This window comes from Asterias amurensis, chromosome 7 (assembly GCF_032118995.1).
Source record: "Asterias amurensis chromosome 7, ASM3211899v1".
In the NCBI taxonomy this organism is placed as follows: Eukaryota; Metazoa; Echinodermata; class Asteroidea; order Forcipulatida; family Asteriidae; genus Asterias; species Asterias amurensis.
Genome location: NC_092654.1, coordinates 4,554,349 through 4,574,231, shown reverse-complemented (window position 1 = coordinate 4,574,231; position 19,883 = coordinate 4,554,349). Strand labels below are relative to the sequence as shown.

At 38.8% G+C, this 19,883-nt stretch overlaps 1 protein-coding gene across 1 annotated transcript in view; it reads right to left on the bottom strand.

The window, feature by feature from the left end:
- Positions 1-19,595, bottom strand: part of LOC139939662 (sodium-driven chloride bicarbonate exchanger-like) — a 45,426-nt gene extending 25,831 nt beyond the window's left edge. Inside the window, exons 1-8 of the mRNA XM_071935715.1 lie at positions 19,432-19,595; positions 17,177-17,276; positions 13,206-13,385; positions 11,112-11,256; positions 2,797-2,957; positions 1,971-2,076; positions 1,403-1,524; positions 315-451 (exon numbers count right to left, since the gene is read on the bottom strand). Coding sequence (XP_071791816.1) covers positions 315-451; positions 1,403-1,524; positions 1,971-2,076; positions 2,797-2,957; positions 11,112-11,256; positions 13,206-13,385; positions 17,177-17,264 — 939 coding nt within the window. The 5' untranslated portion in view covers positions 17,265-17,276; positions 19,432-19,595. The remainder of the gene's footprint in view (positions 1-314; positions 452-1,402; positions 1,525-1,970; positions 2,077-2,796; positions 2,958-11,111; positions 11,257-13,205; positions 13,386-17,176; positions 17,277-19,431) is intronic.
- Positions 19,596-19,883: the final 288 nt, after the last annotated feature.

Genomic DNA, 19,883 nt, shown 5'->3' with positions numbered 1-19,883 from the left:
TCCATAAAATATAAGATTTTATTTTTTCTTCCGTTAGGCTCTGTACAAATCTTGCCTGCAGGAAGTCCAGGCTCTGTGGCTCTTTTGTAAACGTGTGATGTCACAGGTCCCATCGTCTATATAACGATGCTCTTTCAGCAAACTAACCTTGTTAGCGGATTCCTTATAAAAAATATAACGTTATATGTTGTCCAGATTCTTTCTAATATAGCGGTGGTTTCGATGCATGTACACCACACCTCATGTATGTACAGTATACCCACATTGACTTAGATGTGATCCTATATATAACGATGCTCTTTCAGCAAACTAACCTTATTACCAGACTCCTTATGAATTTGTTCCGAGCTGTCTGTCGTCTCATTCCTCCCAAGAGATCCTTGACTTTCATTCCGCTTCATCTTCTCTAAATTAGAGGCAGAACTATGCTTCTTAGATAACATAGCAGCCGCTGATGAAGAGGAACAAAAAGTAAGACAGAAGTATTCACTATTTATCAGATGCAACACTTAGATAATGGACCCTTCCTATAAAATATGCTAATTACATTCACGCATGCGTACATACCCTGTTGGTTGGCAAACAACATAGAGTTGTGCACTAAGCAGACGCGATTGCGCGCACCCATCAGCCGTGTACAAAACAGCGCGATGTTCCCTCATTTTGCCAACCAAAACGTTAGTGCGCACGCGCTATGTGCAATTTACATATTTCAGATTCGATGGTAAAGATTCGATGGTAAAGGGCACCAGTTTTTAAACACTGCATCTGAATCTGAATTAGATAGTTGGCAATGAAATTTCAGTTTTAGACATGGGAGCTGAATCCCCAGGGAAAACCCATGCAGCCAGGTAGGGATTAAAAAACCCAATCCACATGCAACACTCTAAAAACTCCTGGGTCAGACTTGACCCGCATTTGGGTCCCAGTGGGCCAGACCCATTTCTGGGTCACTTTGACCCGGAATCCCTGTCAATGTGTCCCGGAATCCGAGTCAAAATCCCCGCTTTAAAAAAAAAATCTGGCCTCAATGACACGGATTCCGGGTCACATTGACACGGATTCCGGGTCAAACCGACCCAGAAGTGGGTCTGGCCCCGTGGACCCAAATCCGGGTCAATTTTAACCCGGGAGTTTTTAGAGTGGAGACTTCCTGTCTAGGTATCGAACCGGGGTCCACAGAGGTGAAAGGCAGGGGCGAAATCCACTGAGCCAACCTGACTGCCTGAACAGAGGTTGTAATGAGTAATATTGATGGTAATCAATGTTATATAAAAACCGTAAAATGAATGGTATTTTGTTCATGGAATGACTGACAAGAACAACAGCGGTGTCGCTGTTGTCTTATAACAGTTCTACTCTTTCTGCATAACAGTTATTCATTTCCATTGATCTTTTTTACCTTGCTCCATGCTGACGTTTTGGCCGCCTCCAGTGGATTGACTTCTATCGATTCCTGGATATAAACTGCTTCTTCGTCTTCCCCTTCCTGCTTGCTTCTCCATTTGCTTCTCTCCTTTTGACCTTGGAAAGTAAAACGAGTGAGGAGTTTCTTTAGTTATAGTTTCACTTCTTAAAAAAATCTTAAAGATTTTTATTTTATTTTGAGAGATCGCCTAACATCACATCGAACTTCTGAAGAACCTGAAGGGATTCATATTATCTTCTGGTTCTTCTTGTTTTGCAGTTGTGGTCAAACCGATCATGGTTGTGAATGCACGTGAATGCTTTCACGAAACTACAGCTAAGTGTCAAGACTAGTCAAGACCGGGTCTCGCTTCCAACACTCTAACGGTAACACTTGAGTCCCGTGTACTTGACAGCTCGGCTATGCACACCACTTTTTGTCTTCTTATTAATAATCCAGAGGTTTAAATATCATCATTCTACCTTATGCACAAATATTTTGTTTTGTGAAACCCTTGGGGGGGGGGCAAAACATATGCCTATATTTCTTAATTTGACGTTACTTTTTCTGTAAGTGATGACGATGTTTCCGTATCAGGGCTTCTTTGACATTTGGTCTGTCCTCGTCCGGCAACTGTCCCGTAGCAACCATGTTATCCAGAACCAAATCTGTAAAAGACATGTACAAAAGTAACTTTTAGTCAATGGTTGATGTCTACTTGGAAGTTCGTGGGAAAAAAAAACATATGCTTAATTAAACCGAAGGCCATTGTTTGTTTAAAAATAATACATCATCACCTTTAACCCTCGGAGAGGCTACAGGTTTCTAATAATAATATGTTGAGCATTTTAATACAGCAGAGGAGACAAATGCTATGCTGCAAAATTGAAGAGGAGAACATTTTTAAGATGTGTCACACAGGGCTGTTAACGGCCGCTTCCAAAATGGAAGATCAGAGTAATTGTTTTGTTGGAAGTATACAAGACACTTCATCAACTCTAAGTGTGTGACGATGCTGCTTGTTAACTTCATTTACCAAAGACGATGAATTTAAACGGTCATGTCTCTTTTCAATGGGATACTTTGTAACGCTAGGTAGCAGCAGACTTACCAGGTAAATTTCCATTGTTTACGTAGTTCTGAGCATGCGCACATTACCGAGAACCACGGATTTTACTTGGTAAGTCTGCTGCCACCAAGCGTCCCAAAAGTCTTCAATTAAGGTATGTTGACCTATAAAGCGAGTCAAGTTGACTCTCTTATCAAACCAGGACTACAAGTAAGTTACAAAAGGCAAGTTGTATCAGTGAACAAGTGGGAAACCTAAATGATAAGTAAGTAAGCGATTTCCAACAAATGATCAGCAAGTATTAGAAGATGTTTTTTACCAGCAATGGTCCATAGGTTATCAGCGTCCATATCCAGCTGCACTGTTCCCGTATGTAGGAGTCGCTTGAGTTCAAAGAGACTATGGAGAGATAGCGTGGCAACGTGAGGTTTGCTCCAACGGCCTGCGCCATAGTCAACGTCCTCTTCGTACTTCACCCATCTGGATTTTGAAAATAAAAGATTATTTTGTTTTACTCTTTATACACAACCATAAACATTTATATCAACACAGAAATGATGTGACGAAGTTCATAAAATTCCATTTGAATGCATGGTATACCTTTGGTAACATTGGTTTGATTTGCTGCTTATTGCGCCACAGCACTTTGAAGAAAATAATTTAAAGAAAATAACGTTCATCTCAGGAGACGAACATTTATTTTTTCACTTTGTTTTTCTCTAAAAACTTGACGACTAATAAAGCTGAAACTTCTACAGCTAAATTATATTACATACACCTTGTGCTTTGTTAAATGGTAGGTCAATTTTTTCAAAGTAAGCCCAACAATACCTTAGAGGTAAAAACTAAATATTGAAGCGCCTGTATCCTCACAGAGTGACGGATATGAGCACTATACTATGTATAATAAGCCAGTTGGTATTGTCAAAGACAAGTATTCTCACTTCGTGTACCCGCACATATCCATAAATAACAAACCTGTAAAAACTTGGTCTCAAACTGGTCATCAAAGTTGCGAGAAAATAACGAAAGAAGAACACCCTTGTTGCATCAAGTTGTGTACTTTCAGATGCCTGAGAAAAGCTTCAAGCCTGAAATGAAGCCCTTTTCCTTTTCGAAATTTCTTGGTGAAAATTACCTCTTGGTCTAAAACTACACAAATTCAAGGAAGTATAGTTTCCTACAATGTTTTGAAACATCAACAGCTCTTCAGTGTTTTTTACCAGGTAAGCTTTTATGGATATCACGTGTTGAGTAGTAACCAGATGTGTACACTGCCTTTCAGCAAAGCAAGCCATGTTCATTTGACAATGACAAAGTTGCAGCTGATATGCGTTGTACGCTAAAAAGACGGGTTTGTTTTGGCAGCAAAAACTCTTTGAACGGCTCGATAAGTTTAACCCTTGCTCTTTCGAAGAAAAACTTACAGACTCTCAGTTTCGATTTGTATGCTCGACGACAGTTTTCAAGACAATGTGACTTGTATGATGACTTGACACTTATTTGCTAAGGTTGGCTTTAATCATGCAAGCTGCCTTGAGATTGAGATCTGGCTCCCCGAAGACAAAATTGTACATTCAAATCCCAGCGGCAGATCCAGGGTCTCAGAAAACAGAGACCTCGCTCGCATAGAAAGCTGTCTCAAGGAAGAAGGACTAAATATTAGTAATCGGCAAGAACTGATACTTCTGGTTTGGGTAATTCTTGAATCTGATACCGTTGGTAAAGAGAGAGAGAAAAAGGCTGTTGCTAGGCTTATACGCTCTTTGAACAAATATAATGTACGTTGATGAGGGTTATTTCAGACATTTTGTTTGTAGGATGTATGATGATAACAAGTCATTGTGCAAAAATTTGTACTGAAATTGTTATTTGTATCGCCGTTTTTGGCGACATTGCGATTGTTCCCTGTAAAGACAAACACAAATTGAACACGAAGACAGCACTTCAACCAGTCAAAGAGGGTGTATTTATCGAGCATTCTTTTGCGTTGTTTTTGAAAGAGCACAAATAACTGTTACGCACAATTTATTATATTCTGCCTTTAACGTGATGTTCTTTCTTGTCGCGATTCTTTATCAACAATAATTATACATGTGTTTTCGATTGGTTTTCACTTGTTAATGTTGTGGGGGGTTTTTTTTGGTTTTTTTTTTGCTTTCAGAAATCCGTTGGAAGCCGATCAAATATAGAAAGTATTTGTAGTAGATCACATGTGCGCCCGTGAAGCATTACTTTCGTCAATGCATCCCCGCGCTCATGTTGTGTAGAATGTTGAGTCTTGGTGGAAATACGTATACAAAACATGTTGCTGGTTATTCTCATTGTATGTTAAACTTGCCGTCGTGCTCATGTTGTTAATAAAACATACAGCGCACCATTAACGTTGTTCTACTTCCATTGTCCACCCATTATCGCTTTCCTCATCGACTTATGTAGTGTGGTTAACTCAAAGAAAGACACGCCTATTTTTATTGGACAATTATGTTCAACACTGTTTAGAAATTGAATGTTTTAAACTGTACAGTGCTACATTAATGCGAACATCCCAAGGACAAACGGTAATTGACGGTTATTGACTGTCACAGTTATTCCTTCATTGTACAATTAAATAGCCTCAATAGTTTGTTTAAATTTTAGGCAATCAACCTAGATGGACGAGTCCACTTTACGGGCACCCTGGGCTTTGTATCATTCCAACCCTAAATTAAAGGCACTTATTGGTGATTACTCAACATAATTGTTAGCATAACTTGTTAGCGATCAATGGAGAGCTGTTGGTAGTATAAAACATTGTGAGAAACGGCTCCCTCTGAAGTAACGTAGTTTCCGAGAAAGAAGTAATTTCTCAGTAAAATATTTGAATCGATTTTGAGACGTCAAAATTAAATTTTGAGGTCTCGAAATCAAGCATCTGAAAGCACACAACTTCGTGTGACAATGGTGTTTTTTTCTTCCATTATATCTCGTAAGTTCGACGACCATAATAAATTGAGTTCAAATTTTCACTGGTTTGTTATTTTGTGCATATGTTGAGATACACCAAGTGAGAAGACTGGTCTTTGACAAATACAGAATCGGTTTTGCTAGCAAAACGGTTGCTCGCGGTGTAAGCGCTTTATTTAACCCACCACATACTTGCAAATCTGTTGAAGTTTGAGATCGATCTGCCATCTGGATCACGAGAACATAGTGAAAAACCTTTTTGCATGACATCAACTCAAAAGAAAATTTGATAAAACGTTCACTTCAGAGGGAGCCGTTTCTCACAATGTTTTATATTATCAACCTCTCCCTATTACTCGTTACCAAGAAAGGTTTTATGCTCATAATTATTTTGAGTAGTAACCAACAGTGTCCACTGCCTTTACTATTGGTAATTGTCAAAGACCAGTCTCCTCACTTGGTGTATCTCAACATATGCATAAAATAACAAACCTGTGGAAATTTGAGCTCGATTGGTCGTCGGAGTTCCGAGATAACTATGAAAGAAAAAACACCCTTGTCACACGAAGTTGTGTGCTTTCAGATGCTTGATTTCGAGACCTCAAATCTAAATCTGAGGTCTCGAAATCAAATTCGTGGAAAATTACTTCTTCTTGAAAACTACGTCACTTCAGATGGAGCCGTTTCTCACAATGTTTTATATTGTAAACCTCTCCCTATTACTCATTACGAAGTGAGGTTTTTTGCTGATAATTATTTTGAGTAGTTACCAATAGTGTCCACCGCCTTTAAAGTTGGCGTAGTGTGGGAGTAGCCTACTGACCGACACTTGTGATTCACACGGGACAGGCGCACCTTGTCACTCCCATCAAGAGTGTTGAGTGGCACGGGCAAAATGTGAATCAGCACACAGGTTTATCGGAAAGAGGGTCCTTGCAGTCGTTTTTTCACGCCCTAAAAACTTTCCCTTTTCTACACTGAAAAGAAGTTACCTGAGCCAATAAACCATTCATCAATTGCAAAAAAAAAAAAAAAATTGTTATGAATATCGATTAATTGGTAGATTTGTTATTAGCTTCAATCTACAAGCTTACTGAGTAGAAAGTTTCTGGAGAAAAATAATTAAAGTCGAGAAAAAGCCAGAGGAAGATCCTCACAATTATAGCGCTTAGTGTTTCGAATGCCAAAAGTTTTAAGGGTCTATGTACTTTTTGTAGGACAAAAAACACAATGTCCACAGATTTACATTAAACTTACACAGTTTGAAGATAATGATAGTAGAAAGCTTCCCTGAAAATATTACGTGCTGAGGTGCTGTAGTTTTTGAGAAATTAGTAAAAACAATGTCATGATAATAATTTTCGTCTCAGTGATCATGAGACGAAAACTATTTTAGCATGTATTTTCATGACATTGTTTTACTCATTTATCAAAAACCACAGCACCTCAGCAACTAATATTTTAGGGTACGCTTTCTAATCATTATCTTCAAACGGTGTAAGTTTAATCTGTGGACATTGTGTTTTGTGTTACAAAAAGTACCCAAATACTTAAACGTGCACTAACTTATCTCTCTATTTACTGATTGTGCCGTTGAAGATTTAAGCATCGAATTTAAAACACATTCAGAGTTTGTTATGAGAAAGATTGGTTATAAAGGGCCATCGCAGATTTGCCTTTTGAAAAACGGTTAGGATAACAGTCAATCTTCAAAGCTTTCAAAATGGCTGACATTGCTTGTTATTTCTAAAATCGTCGATCGCCCTATAGCCAAATGTCTTTCTCATACACTTTGAGTGTGTGCCAAATTTCATGCTTGATCAAAGTCACAATCCAATCATCTGCCCGTCGTAGGAATATATTGGTTGTTATGTTGAAGTCAAGAGAGTGGAAAAATATGTACTTTTCCCCAAACCAATGATGATTTATCCATTTAAACCAAAGAAAGACCAAATCAAACGACTTTAACAATTGTTATAAGCATGATCCGAAATTCTTCTTCGGCACTTATTCATGATTGAAATTGGGTTTACAACTTGCTCGATCATCTACGCAGGTGTGTTTGTTACATCTTGTGCAACCGCTTGAGTGTAAAAAAGCAGAATACATAAAACGTCACTACTACTAAACAGGATTTCCTATCCACTGTCTGAACACGAATGACTCATTTTGAAACTTTGCAGCTCAAAGTCTAAACACCTAAACTGAATGATACCTCCGCGAAATCTGCATTTTGAACTCTGTGCTACATTTAACGCGGGCTCCCCGCTCCTTAGCGACGGTGTCTTTCAAGTTGTCACTCATTTTGAGTCAGCCGTTTTTTGAGAACTTCCCGGCCTTACGACCCCATAATATTAACGGAAAGGTATACCTTCGGCCTTTGACTGTTTTAATCCCTTACAACTGTAGATACACATTCAACCTAACATCTAAACATTTCATTTCAAAAGGTTGTCGAGTTCTTAAAGACATGGACACTATTGGTAATTGTCAAAGACTAGCCTTCACAGTTGGTGTATCTCAACATATGCATAAAATAACAAACCTATGAAAATTTGAGCTCAATCGGTCATCAAAGTTGCGAGATATTAATGAAAGAAGAAAACACCCTTGTCACACGAAGTTGTGTGCGTTTAGATGGTTGATTTCGAGACCTCAAGTTCTAAACTTGAGGTCTCGAAATCAAATTCGTGGAAAACTATGGCACTTCAGAGGGAGCTGTTTCTCACAATGTTTTATACCACCAACCTCTCCCCATTACTCGTCACCAAGAAAGGTTTTACGCTAATAATTATTTTGAGTAATTACCAATAGTGTCCACTGCCTTTAAGATATCGCCGCAAATCTGGAACGAATAAGTCCACTGAGAAAGAAGCATTTCTAACGGGAATGCACAATACGCGGTAACACTTCACATATATTCAAATTTTGGGGCACAGAAACTGTTATCTTCTTATATAACACACGACTTCTAAGTAAAATGCCGCTCAAAATGCTTTATACTATCAAACGCTGCTGCATGCTCCCAAAAAAATCAAACCAAATATTTGTATTGCCGTTATTTTCAAGGGTATCAACCTTCACTTTAAAAGTGGGATCATTTTGTAAGCCAACCTTTCGATGGACAACTGCGAGGGGGCCTTGACGTCACGGAAACACCCCCACGATCTGCGTTAATCACCGTTAGGTCTTAACTGAATTAAAATGATGCACGAATCTATGAATAACGGGTCAAGTAGGCAGAAGTATACTACCAATTTGTGTTGTAGTTTAACTTTGGTTCTGAACAACTATACAAAACCCATAGAGTGGACTCGTCTGAAATTTAAACAACGTATTGGGTCATTTAAAGGCACTGCCGTCGATTTCACAAAACTCTTCCTAACTTAAGATTAATCTTAGGACTTAGGACGAGTCCCAACCCTGCACTGTGGCATGCAGACCTTAAGATTAATCCTAAGTTAGGACGAGTTACTCATCCTAACTCGAGATAAGACGAGTCCTAACTCTTTGTGAAATCGACGGCTGGACACTAAGTGGTAATTACTCAAAATAATTGTTAGCATAAAACCATACTTGGTAACGAGCAATGGAGAGCTGTGGATACTACCACACTTTGTTAGAAACAGCTCCCTCTGAAGAAACGTAGTTTTTACGAAAGATAATTTCTCACTAAAATATTTGTATTGAATTCGAGACCTCAGCTGAGGTCTCGAATCCAAGGCATCTGAAAGCACACAATTTGTGCGACAGGTGTGCTTTTTCTTCCATTATTCTCTCGCAACTTCGTTTAGTGACGTAGTTTTCGAGAAAGCGAGAAGACTGGACTTTGACAATTATCAATAGTGTCCAGTGTCTTTAAGAATGTTGAGATACACCAAGCGAGAAGACTGGTCTTTGACAACTACCAATAGTGTCCAGTGTCTTTAAACATTGGTTTCAATTCAATGGGATTTTTGTATTTCGTGACGTCTCTCGATAAGTTCAATATGAAATCGAATTCCCCTAACTTTTTTTCAATACAGGTTCGCCAGAAATCAAGCCTCAAGGTCGTTCTTAAAGGGGCTAAAAGAAAGCAAATGTCTGTTAAAATGTCTGCTAACATCGTATTCACCGTGTTTGTGGCAACCAATAGATACACCTTCACGAAGACATACAAGCGTATCATGTTATTTATCGCTTCGAGTCTCGGTTTGACAATAATAAAGCACGTTCATATATGAAGAAGACTCACACTTCATGGGTTTCATCATTATCAACAAAATTCGATTAAACTGCAATTTTTTTACAAATAAAACTAAATGGAGTTAGGGACATTTCACAGTGATTAAAATGCTTCAAAATTGTTATAGAGCATTTTTTTTTTTTTTTGGCAATCCGAAATTCCCATTGTCGTTGTGCTTTTCAATGGGGAAATGCTTTTTTTCAAGTCGATTGAAAATAGCGAATCTTCAACAAAAACCACGAAATTTTTTGAAGATCACATTTCTAATATGCAGGGGGAAATTGCTATCGGGCAGCCTCGAGACAGTTTCCGGGGCCTTGATGCGGCCCCCATGACCGTATACTCCAGGTGACTATGTGTTTTTCCCTGATCACACCACCCGAATGTACATCCATGGGTAGAATCAATCTTCACTGTGTGGTAGTTAGAATCTATGTATCACACACTCGAGGAAATGACAAATGTTCAGGCTCTTAGTGGTGGCCCCTGTAGAAGGGAACCAAATCAGCTCTAGTCACGTTGCCATAAGCCATGCTGTTAGAGGTCGGGTACCGTCAGATAGCCTATAACGTACCCAGGAAAAAAGTTTGCCTTGAACGAAAGGAAACTTCTTCTCAATGAGTCATTTCAGAGCGATGAGACTATAAAAGGACAACATATTTTCCGGGCAGTGATATGATCATATGGATTATATTGCTTTTTGTAACACCCCCTACAAATATTCTGCCTTTTCATTGGTTCAGAGCGCGTCACATGATATGTCTTAGTTTTACTAGAAACGGCGGCCGTGTGATAGTGCATCGTTTGGCGTGTGACGGCGTGCAGTGCCCAGACGTCTTTTTACCCACCTCGTACCCAAAAAGTTGTGCATCTGTGTATCTTAAACGCGCGTACGAACGTTACGTGTACGAGGATTATAAATAGTCTGTTGGATTTATAAAAAATATTGAAATAGGAAGGTATATTGGGTTAGAGTCAAGCCAAAGAATTTGCCCGCATTGTCACCTTGATGTTGAAACAGAAATCCATTTTCTGCAAGATTGTCCATTATACAACGACCTTAGGAATATTATGTTGGCTTATATTATTGATCATTACAAACTCTTTGCAGGGAAGACATTTTTGATGGACACTCCCGACGAAGCTATTATTGTTTGCGTACGTCTTTTTATTTACTGTTTTAAAAGAAAATCAAACTGTGTGATTATTTGTTTTTGTTCTAAGTTAAATTCCTTTCCGTATGACTTGTTCATTAACTGTATTTTGTTTATATAATATTGTTACCCTCCCCAGGGTTACGGGGTGTGTTCCAGTTTGGAACATAATACAACACAATACAATACAATATAAAACAAATATTGACTACTTTTTTGTTTTGTTTTTGTTATTGTATACCCACTTCTACTTCTGCCCTCTGGCCTTTTTTTTAATATTTTTTATTGGAAAATGGAAAAGTCACGCACCTCGCAGTTTCCTTCCATTCGAGTAGCTTGCCATCTTCATCGTAGAAAAGTTCCTCAAGTTCAGAGAAGACGTCATGGGTTTCAACACCGAGTTTCTCCCCGTCTTCACCCAGGAGAAACTTCACTCGTTGTGCGGCAGTTTCACCTGAAATCAGAATATTTTATTCAGCTTCTTGAGTTTACGCAATCTGCCTACCTTCCTCTAGTAACTTTTAAAGGGGTACCAAGACCAAGACCAGAGCCCATAATTTCAAAGAACTGCTAAGCACAAAATTTGCTTAGCATGAAATTTCTTCCTTGAAAAAAAAAACCAGGATTAAAACCAAATATCAATCTGTTGCATATGGCTTTTTACTTGTAATCAGCTGTTGTTTGCTTATCCTGGATATTATGTGGAAACTTGGTTGATAATCTTGTTTTTATCAAGGAAGAAATGTCATGCTATAGCAAATTTTTGTGCTTAGCACCTCTATGAAATTGGGCCCTGAAAAACAGAAGCTATGGTCTCTGTGTTATCCATGTTAGTCCAGGCTAGGTTTTTAACTTAACCATAGTCAGTATTTTATTTATTTATTTATTTGTTTGTTTAAACAAATAAATTAACCCAAACTTGATTTGTTCCTTATGAGCACAAACAGCCAACGAGTTGGACGGGCATTCTCGGTCTAGCTGGTATGACACTGCTGTAGAATTTCAAAGGTCGTGGGTTCGAATCCCAACCGAGTATTATGCCTGTGATTTGTTTTCACAGAACTTGGGAAAGTACTGAAGTACTGAGTAAACAGAGCTAACACACCTCGGTGTATACGGGTAAAACCAAAATGAATGATATTTTATCCCCGATTCAAATTTAAGATCTTCGTTATTATGTTTATACACTCGTAAAACCTCCTGGGGTGGATATCACACAGAGTTTAAGACTAGTCTTATATCGAGTTAGGACGGGTTACTCGACCTAACTTGGGACTAGCCTTAAGTTTTTAATATCTCATAGGACTAGTCCTAAGTTAGTTAGCACTAGAAACTAGTCCTTACTCTTTGTGAAATCGACCCCTGGTCAGAATTGACATGGTTTCGGGTCCCGTGGGGTCTGACCAATTTATGGGTTAATATGATCCAAAATCTGGGTCAAAATGACACCGAAATTGGTCGAGCTGACGCAGACTCTTAATTAAAATCTCATTCTTAGAACCACTTTCTGGTTCAGCCTTAAACCTGGACAAGGGTCACCCTTCTGGGACTCAGAATCCTTATCAATTCTGACCGCGAGTTCGGTAGTTTAAGAATGATTGGTGTTCAGTCTATAAACCCGTGGACTTATTTTTAAAAGAACTATAGGCCTAGTGGCCGAGTTGATAAGAGCACCGAACTCAAGCTCTGATGCTTCTGTTCAGCAGAGTGTGGGTTCGAGTCCCGGTCGCGACACGTGTGTCCCTGGGCAAGACACTTCACTATAATTGCTTCTCTTCACCCAGGGGTAAATGGGTACCTGTGAGGGCAGAGATGGTTCTTGTGATTGATTTAGCTAGTAGCGCATATTTGTTGCACAGGCTGTATACTCCCCATCAGGGAGCTGAGATGGTATGAATTAAGGCCCAGTGACCAGGGGTAATAATGTTGGAAGCGATTTGAGATGCCCTTCGGGTGTAAAAAGCGCTATATAAAATTTAATTTGTATTATTAGTGTTTTAGGGCTGTGTTCATTTATGGCAGATCTTGAATAGCTTTGAATATTAGACCTTCATCAATCGATAATTTGTTAGCGATCCATACACCAACAAATGATCGACAAAGTTGAATTCTTTGTTCAGTTGTGGAACATCATTATAATTGTGTTTACCACAGTAAATTCAGAGACCTTAAGAATTATATCTCGTGGTGTATTGCTATTCAATGAAAGGTTGCAATATGAACTATTAAACATTTGTGTATTCTTTATGCTTTTGAGGCAGGACGGCTTTGTACTGATCACCTGTTCCTCCTTGCCACTCACTGGCTTGTATATTTTTTATGCCAATGTAAAGTGTAATAAAACTTTCATAGTGTATATTTTCGAAAGAGGGCGCTGTGCTCGAAGAGAAATCTCCTACTTACCATCGTAGAGTTGTACGCCGTTTGGGGTTACCCCGTTTGACACCACAGGCCCGGAGCTGTTCCTCACACCACCATCTCCAATGTTCACCTCAGAACCTCTCTTCTGTCTCGTACTATGGTTCCTACCCCTGGTTTGGAGTGGCATATGTACTCCAACGTACATGTCATGACGGCGACGTGCTGAGGGAAAATGCAAAAAATTAGACACCGTGAAATCTATAGTAGATGTTAAAATGTAGAGTTTGGGTGGCATGGTTGGCCGGTCGTGTAAAGCGCTTGCCTCTCACCAAGGTGACCCTGGTTCGATACCCGGCCCGGGCCATTTGTGAGTTGAGTTGTGCGTATGTTCTCTTCTCTGCCACGAGGGTTTCCCAGACCATCTGGTTTTCCTCCCTCGGGAAAAATCAAACATTTTCGGCTGTGATCCGTGGTCATAATGGGTTGATGTGTCTGCCTGCCAAAGGCGCCCTTGCATGCCTGCTTCTCGAACACGTTGTAGCCGCACTTCAGCTCTTAGCCGGTGAGTAAGGATGATTTGCCTCCCAAAATATTAATATTATTATTATTAATAGTATTCAAACTGGCCTCTATAGCCACCGCCACTAGGTTAACTCGATTGGATAGTGGCAAGACATCGCGGCTCCGGACTTGCAAAAGTCAAGGGTTCAAATGCCTGTTAGATTGCTCCACAGTTTTCGGGAAAGTACGAAGTTTACAGGTTAAAACACAAATAATAAGGCCATTAAAGGATGTACCAATTTCACATGTGGGGTACATGGGATACATTAAGATGACTGTCTCTAAAAGTTAAATTCTTTCTGCGTCGAACAACGATATAGGAATATGGAAGGACTCTTATAAAGTATTAACCTCTGTGTTACTTTAAAAATATTCAACTCTTACATTTTGGTGTATGAACAACACTTCGATAAAAACGTTCTACGTATAGTTTTTGGTTCCCCTTTTCTGTTCAGCACACAAAATGTCATTGCCGCCAGCGTAATTTCATCTACTGGTTTCGAGCAAACAGCAAAATTATCCTTATAATTTGTCTTCGCTGGTCTGTTTCAAGCCTGAGAAAGTTTGTTCATTATGTTTTGCGCCATTTAGCCACCATTCCATCGTAAACATTGCTCATGGTTAACTCTGATACCATGGAGCCATATAGAGTTAAAGTTCCATGCTGATACCAACTTGGCAAATAGCCAACCACTCGTAAAGAACCCCACACATATAGATACATGGAATATGGAGACATGGAATATGAATCGCTGGTAACCGCGAGGTAATCAAATTAAGGAGTGATCGCTCCCTGTGCTAATCCCTATTGGCTTTTTGGTACAAGTATCAATCATTTTGACAAATTGGTCAGTCATATGTGGTTTGTTATCTTGGTAGAAAGACTGGTACTGTCTCATTGATAAACCCCCAAAAGGAACTTGTGAATGCCTACTTGAAAAACAAACTCGTCTATCCGTCTATTTATAGAATAATTTTTAGTTAATTTTTAATGTTTAGATTTCTTGTTATTCAATATTTATTTAATTACTCAACAGCACTAGTTGAGAAGTTAGAAACATGCTGTATCAAGCTATTTCATTGCATTCAAATTCAGTCTACAGTTCGTCTGGACAACATGGATGCCCTTTATGTTATCGTTATCTTCCACCGTGGTCGTGTCCCCTGTGTTAAATATAATAGGAACACTGACCCTAACAATCCCGTCTATATTTCGTTGCCCCCCTGCCCCCTTTCAATGTTGGTTTCGATTGCCGGTTTTTACAGTCGACATTGAGCGGGGGACGGGGGGCGGGGAGACAATGTTTTTTGTCAGTGGGAGGTGGACAGGGAAGGTTTAATATAACGTTAGGAATGGTGGCCCAAGACAGACTACATCCGCATTCAGCATCGTTTTGAATAAATTTTTCTTTTACAACGGAAAGCTTTACACTTCACACGCCCTCACAAACTAATTTGTCGAACACTGCTCCTTTAAACATAGTCCACATTCATAGAGCTGTTTTAAAGACAGTGGACACTATTGGTAATTGTTAAAGACAAGTCTTCTCACTTAGTGTATCTCAACATATGCATACAATAACAAACCTGTGAAAAATTGAGCTCAATTGGTCGTCGAAGTTACGAGTTAATAATGAAAGAAAAAAACACCCTGGTCACACGAAGTTGTGAGCTTTCAGATGCTTCATTTCGTGAAAATTACTTCTTTCTCGAAAACTACGTTACTTCAGAGGGAGCCGTTTCCACAATGTTTTATACTATCAACCTCTCCCCATTACTCGTTACCAAGTGAGGTTTTATGCTAATAATTATTTCGAGTAATTACCAATAGTGTCCACTGCCTTTAATACCGGTAAGCAAATATACAAGGCCTGATATGGGTCAGAGACCCCCCCCCCCCCCCCACCCTACCCCACCCCATGTTAATATTCTTTAACGCACTATTTTCCTCTTGTATACAGAATTACCGAGTGGCTGACTCGTATGTCTAAATTTAGGTGCCGCACACTCTTACGATAAAACATAGTTGTTTTACTCATTTTTCAAAAAAATAATAGTATTTCAAGCAAAATAAATTACATATCAAATGAGTTTCCCACCATTAACATCTTTATCTATAAATACCTTTGAAAAAGTTGTGTGCAAACCTGTCAAATTTTACGTAATCACTCTTGCCAACAATTATCGTGCACACCCTTAATTCTTGAACTGAATTCAAGAAATGACCAATCGATCAGATACCCATAGCTGAAGCTATTTATAAACCTGCCTAAGCCTCACCAAGGCAACTGGAAATGATTAATCAATTCTAAATTTAACACTCACGAAGAGTCTTTAAACAAAAATTTATTAAGTTGATCTGTTTTGCATCAAGTCTATGTATTGAAAGTTATTTGTGGCAGACCGGGGTTAGCGTTTTTAAAGTTAAGGGGAAAAAACTGAGTGTACAAACCCTTGGAGAGTTGACCAGTGTGCCAAAAGTGTCGCCAAATAACTTATTTATATTTCCAGGCATGGTTAATTGGTTTATGAGCAAGCCTTTATTAAGTTTGTGTAACATCTCTGTAGTGCAGAACTTGTCAGTTGGGACATGAACATCAAGCCTAATGATTAATTTTAAGAATTTCCTCGTTTTCCGAACTTAAAACGCAAGCATTAAGAAGCATGTTTCTAAGAAACGAAACTTGATGGAACTTCTAGGGGCGGTACCAGAACAAGTAGCTTTAACCGAGATTCAATCAGGCTTGGGGATAAGTTCATTTAGCTTGCTGTCTGACCTATTTGGCAAAATGTTATGAAACTGTAAGGATTTCTGTAAAACCATAAGAAATGTCTCTCTTTGAGTTGTGTTGATGTATAGGCCTATTGTAAACCTTATGTGAGATACAATTTATAAGGTTTCAACGCAATTAAGAGAGACACTTCTTATGTTTTTACAGAAGAGTTTCTGAGCATACATGGTGTTTCAGCAAATCTTACACTAGATTTGTATCTTCACCATGCAAAGTTTCAATCCTGCCAGGGCTGCTAGTTAAATACAGACAAATACAAATTAGTTATTGCCGTGCAAATTACACTAAATATTATACTCGTTGAACTATGTTATGTTGGATATATTTTGTTAAGCAAACACCCTTGACAAATCATAGTAAAATCGTATGTCATATAATTATTGTCGTGTCACGATTGAAAAGTGCCAAATTCCACAGAGAAGCTTACACAAAAAGTAGCCAGGCATAACCAGGAACAAGGTTACCAGCCAAAAACACTGTTTACCACACTTACTACGTGTGACTGGTTCCCTGCTTAGTCTTGCTTAGCAGAAAATGACTCGCACAATTTTCTGTTTAAGCTGCTGTGAAAATGAGCCTAGCTATAGGGCATAATCTAAATGGCTAAAATTATGGTACAGGTCTATGTGCAATTCCCATTAGGCATATTAGTTGACTTACCGATGTCGCCATCTAGTGTCTTTGGCGGGTTCTGCTTAGATCCCTTATCTACCACTACCTCCTCATTGTCAGAGTGACCGACGTTCATCTTGGCACCAGTCTAAAACAAAATCAGATTCAAAACATCATCACTGATTTCGATTGCGTTAGATTTTGATTTGGAAATTGATCAGTCAAAAAGGAACAGTTGTTTTATTGGTTATGTCAAGATTAAATTCACATATGCAACATGAATAGACTGATTTTGATTAAATTTGAATAAATTTGACAGGTTTTGATATTTTAAATCAATTTTGACAAGATAAAGACATTAGCCAAAGTTGTAATTAATAGTTAAGTATGTAATCCATCTACATGTAATCACTTTTGAGTCATCGATTAAAGGAACACGTTGCCTTGGATCGGACGAGTTGGTCTATTAAAAGCGTCTATAGCCGTTTGTTTTAAAATGCAAATGGTTGGAAAGATGTTTTAAAAGTAGAATACAATGACCCACACAAATTTGCTTCGAAATTGCGTGGTTTTCATTTTACTGTGCGAACTAAGACGGTCGGCCATTTATGGGAGTCAAAAGTTTGACTCCCATAAATGGCCGACCGTGTTAGTCGACGATGTAAAAGGAAAACCGTTCAGTTTTGAGGCGTGTTTGTGTGGATCATTGTATTTTACTTTTACAATATCTTTCGAACCATATGCATTTCATAACAAACGGTTACAAACGCTTTTCAAAGACCAACTCGACCGATTCAAGGCAACGTGTTCCTTTAATTGGTGACTATTGACTTGATCACCTAATAATTTAATATGACGTGGTTATCAATGGTTCAATTTGTAGTAGGAAAACGATTAGCGATTTGGACTAAATAGAAAAGAGAGTTGTTAAAATTAAAGTAATGTTAAGGTACTAGTTCTATACATATTTGATATATGATTAAGCTTTTTAAAGGCAGTGGACACTATTGGTAATTACTCAAAATAATTGTTAGCATAAAAACTGACGTGGTAACAAGCAATGGAGAGCTGTTGGTATCATAAAACATTGTTAGAAACGGCTATCTCTGAAGTAACGTAGTTTTCGAGAAGAAGAAACATTTCCTCGAACCTGATTTCGAGACCTCAAAAGACCTCATAATTAGATTTTGAGGTCCCGAAATCATGGCATCTGAAAGCACACAACTTCGTGTGACAAGGTTTTCTACCATTGTAATCTCGCAACTTCGACGACCATTTGAGTTCAAACTTTCACAGGTTTGTTATTTTATGCATATGTTGAGGGACACCAATAGAGAAGACTGTCCAGTGTCTTTAACCAATACATGTAGACAAAAGTTTTAAAAGCAACTGTGAAAAGTCCATTGCTCATAGTTATGTTCGGCATCCAGTTAATTTACTATGAATTATACATTTTGATTATGTTTCTTTCTTCTTGCATTTATATTGAAACCACTTTATGAAAACCTATATCCCTTATAAAAGCAAACACCTTAACGTGTAAGTCGCTTTCCTTTAATACAAATCAGATATCCCTGATTTAGTAAGTGTGAATTTCACAGGGGTTCTGTTAAGCATTTGATTTTACGCTGGTTCCGTATGCGTATTATACCTATTCACTGAAATGAGAGGTAAGTTGAAGAGAGGGTACCAGGGGCTGATTTCACAAAGCCCTATGTTGTCAGTATTTCCATAGTAATTTGTATTGTGACATCGCACTTTGTTTAGTAATTAAGAATGATTCCCGGTTCAGATCAACCTTAGTTGTCTGTGGAGTGGAGCCCTGCCGTCGATTTCACTAAGAGTTAGAACTCGTCTTATCTCGAGTTAGGACGAGTAACTCGTCCTATAACTCAGGATTAATCTTAAGGTCTGCATGCTACAGTGCAGGGTTGGGACTTGTCCTAAGTTCTAAGATTAGTCTAAAGTTATGAAGAGTTTTGTGAAATCAACGGCAGGTTCTGTAAGTCCATTCGTTGAAGTTCTCTGAAACAATGTGGTCATAACCTTTGTGGAAAAACGGAAGAACCTAACTCTTCTTTATAATTACAATTTTCTAGGTTCTCTTTTGCGTAGGAAGAGAGCTCTCCAACCGGGAACTTACAAATAAACTTTGCAGAAAGTTGGAAACAGCTAAGCGATAATGTAGTAACGATGCCAGTTCATTGTCTCTCAGAACCCAGTCATAATTTTGACATTAACTTGTTACGGTGTATAACCATTTTTACTGATAGCCTCTTGAACTTCAAAACAAACAAACTTACCTTTTAGTGTCGAGATATCGTCAAAATCGGTATCCTTTCCAAGGGTTGTGTTTGAGGGTTTGGGAGAAATTAATGTTTTAATCTTCTGTACTGTCCAAACAGAAGTGATCCGGTGTGGGGACTGTTAGGGGTGAGCCCGCAACAGGGGGGAGCCTTGACGGAGTTGTCCCCCGGACGAGTCAAGACACTGAGAAGGAGTGAGCGAGAGTCACGCGAAGTTTCTTCTTGTAGTAGGTCACGCCATGCGTGGAACTCACGTGCCCCCGGTCATTTTCATTGAGTCGATGCGTTGTTACGGGATAATTTCTCATCTCCTGCCCACATTTTTACTGCTCCCCAACCACATTTTTATTTTATTTAAAGGACACGAGGCTCGAGGGTTACTTATAGAACCGGGCATTCGCAATCGCTAACACAGAAAAGTATTAGAGAGATGTTCTAGTTGACTCGGG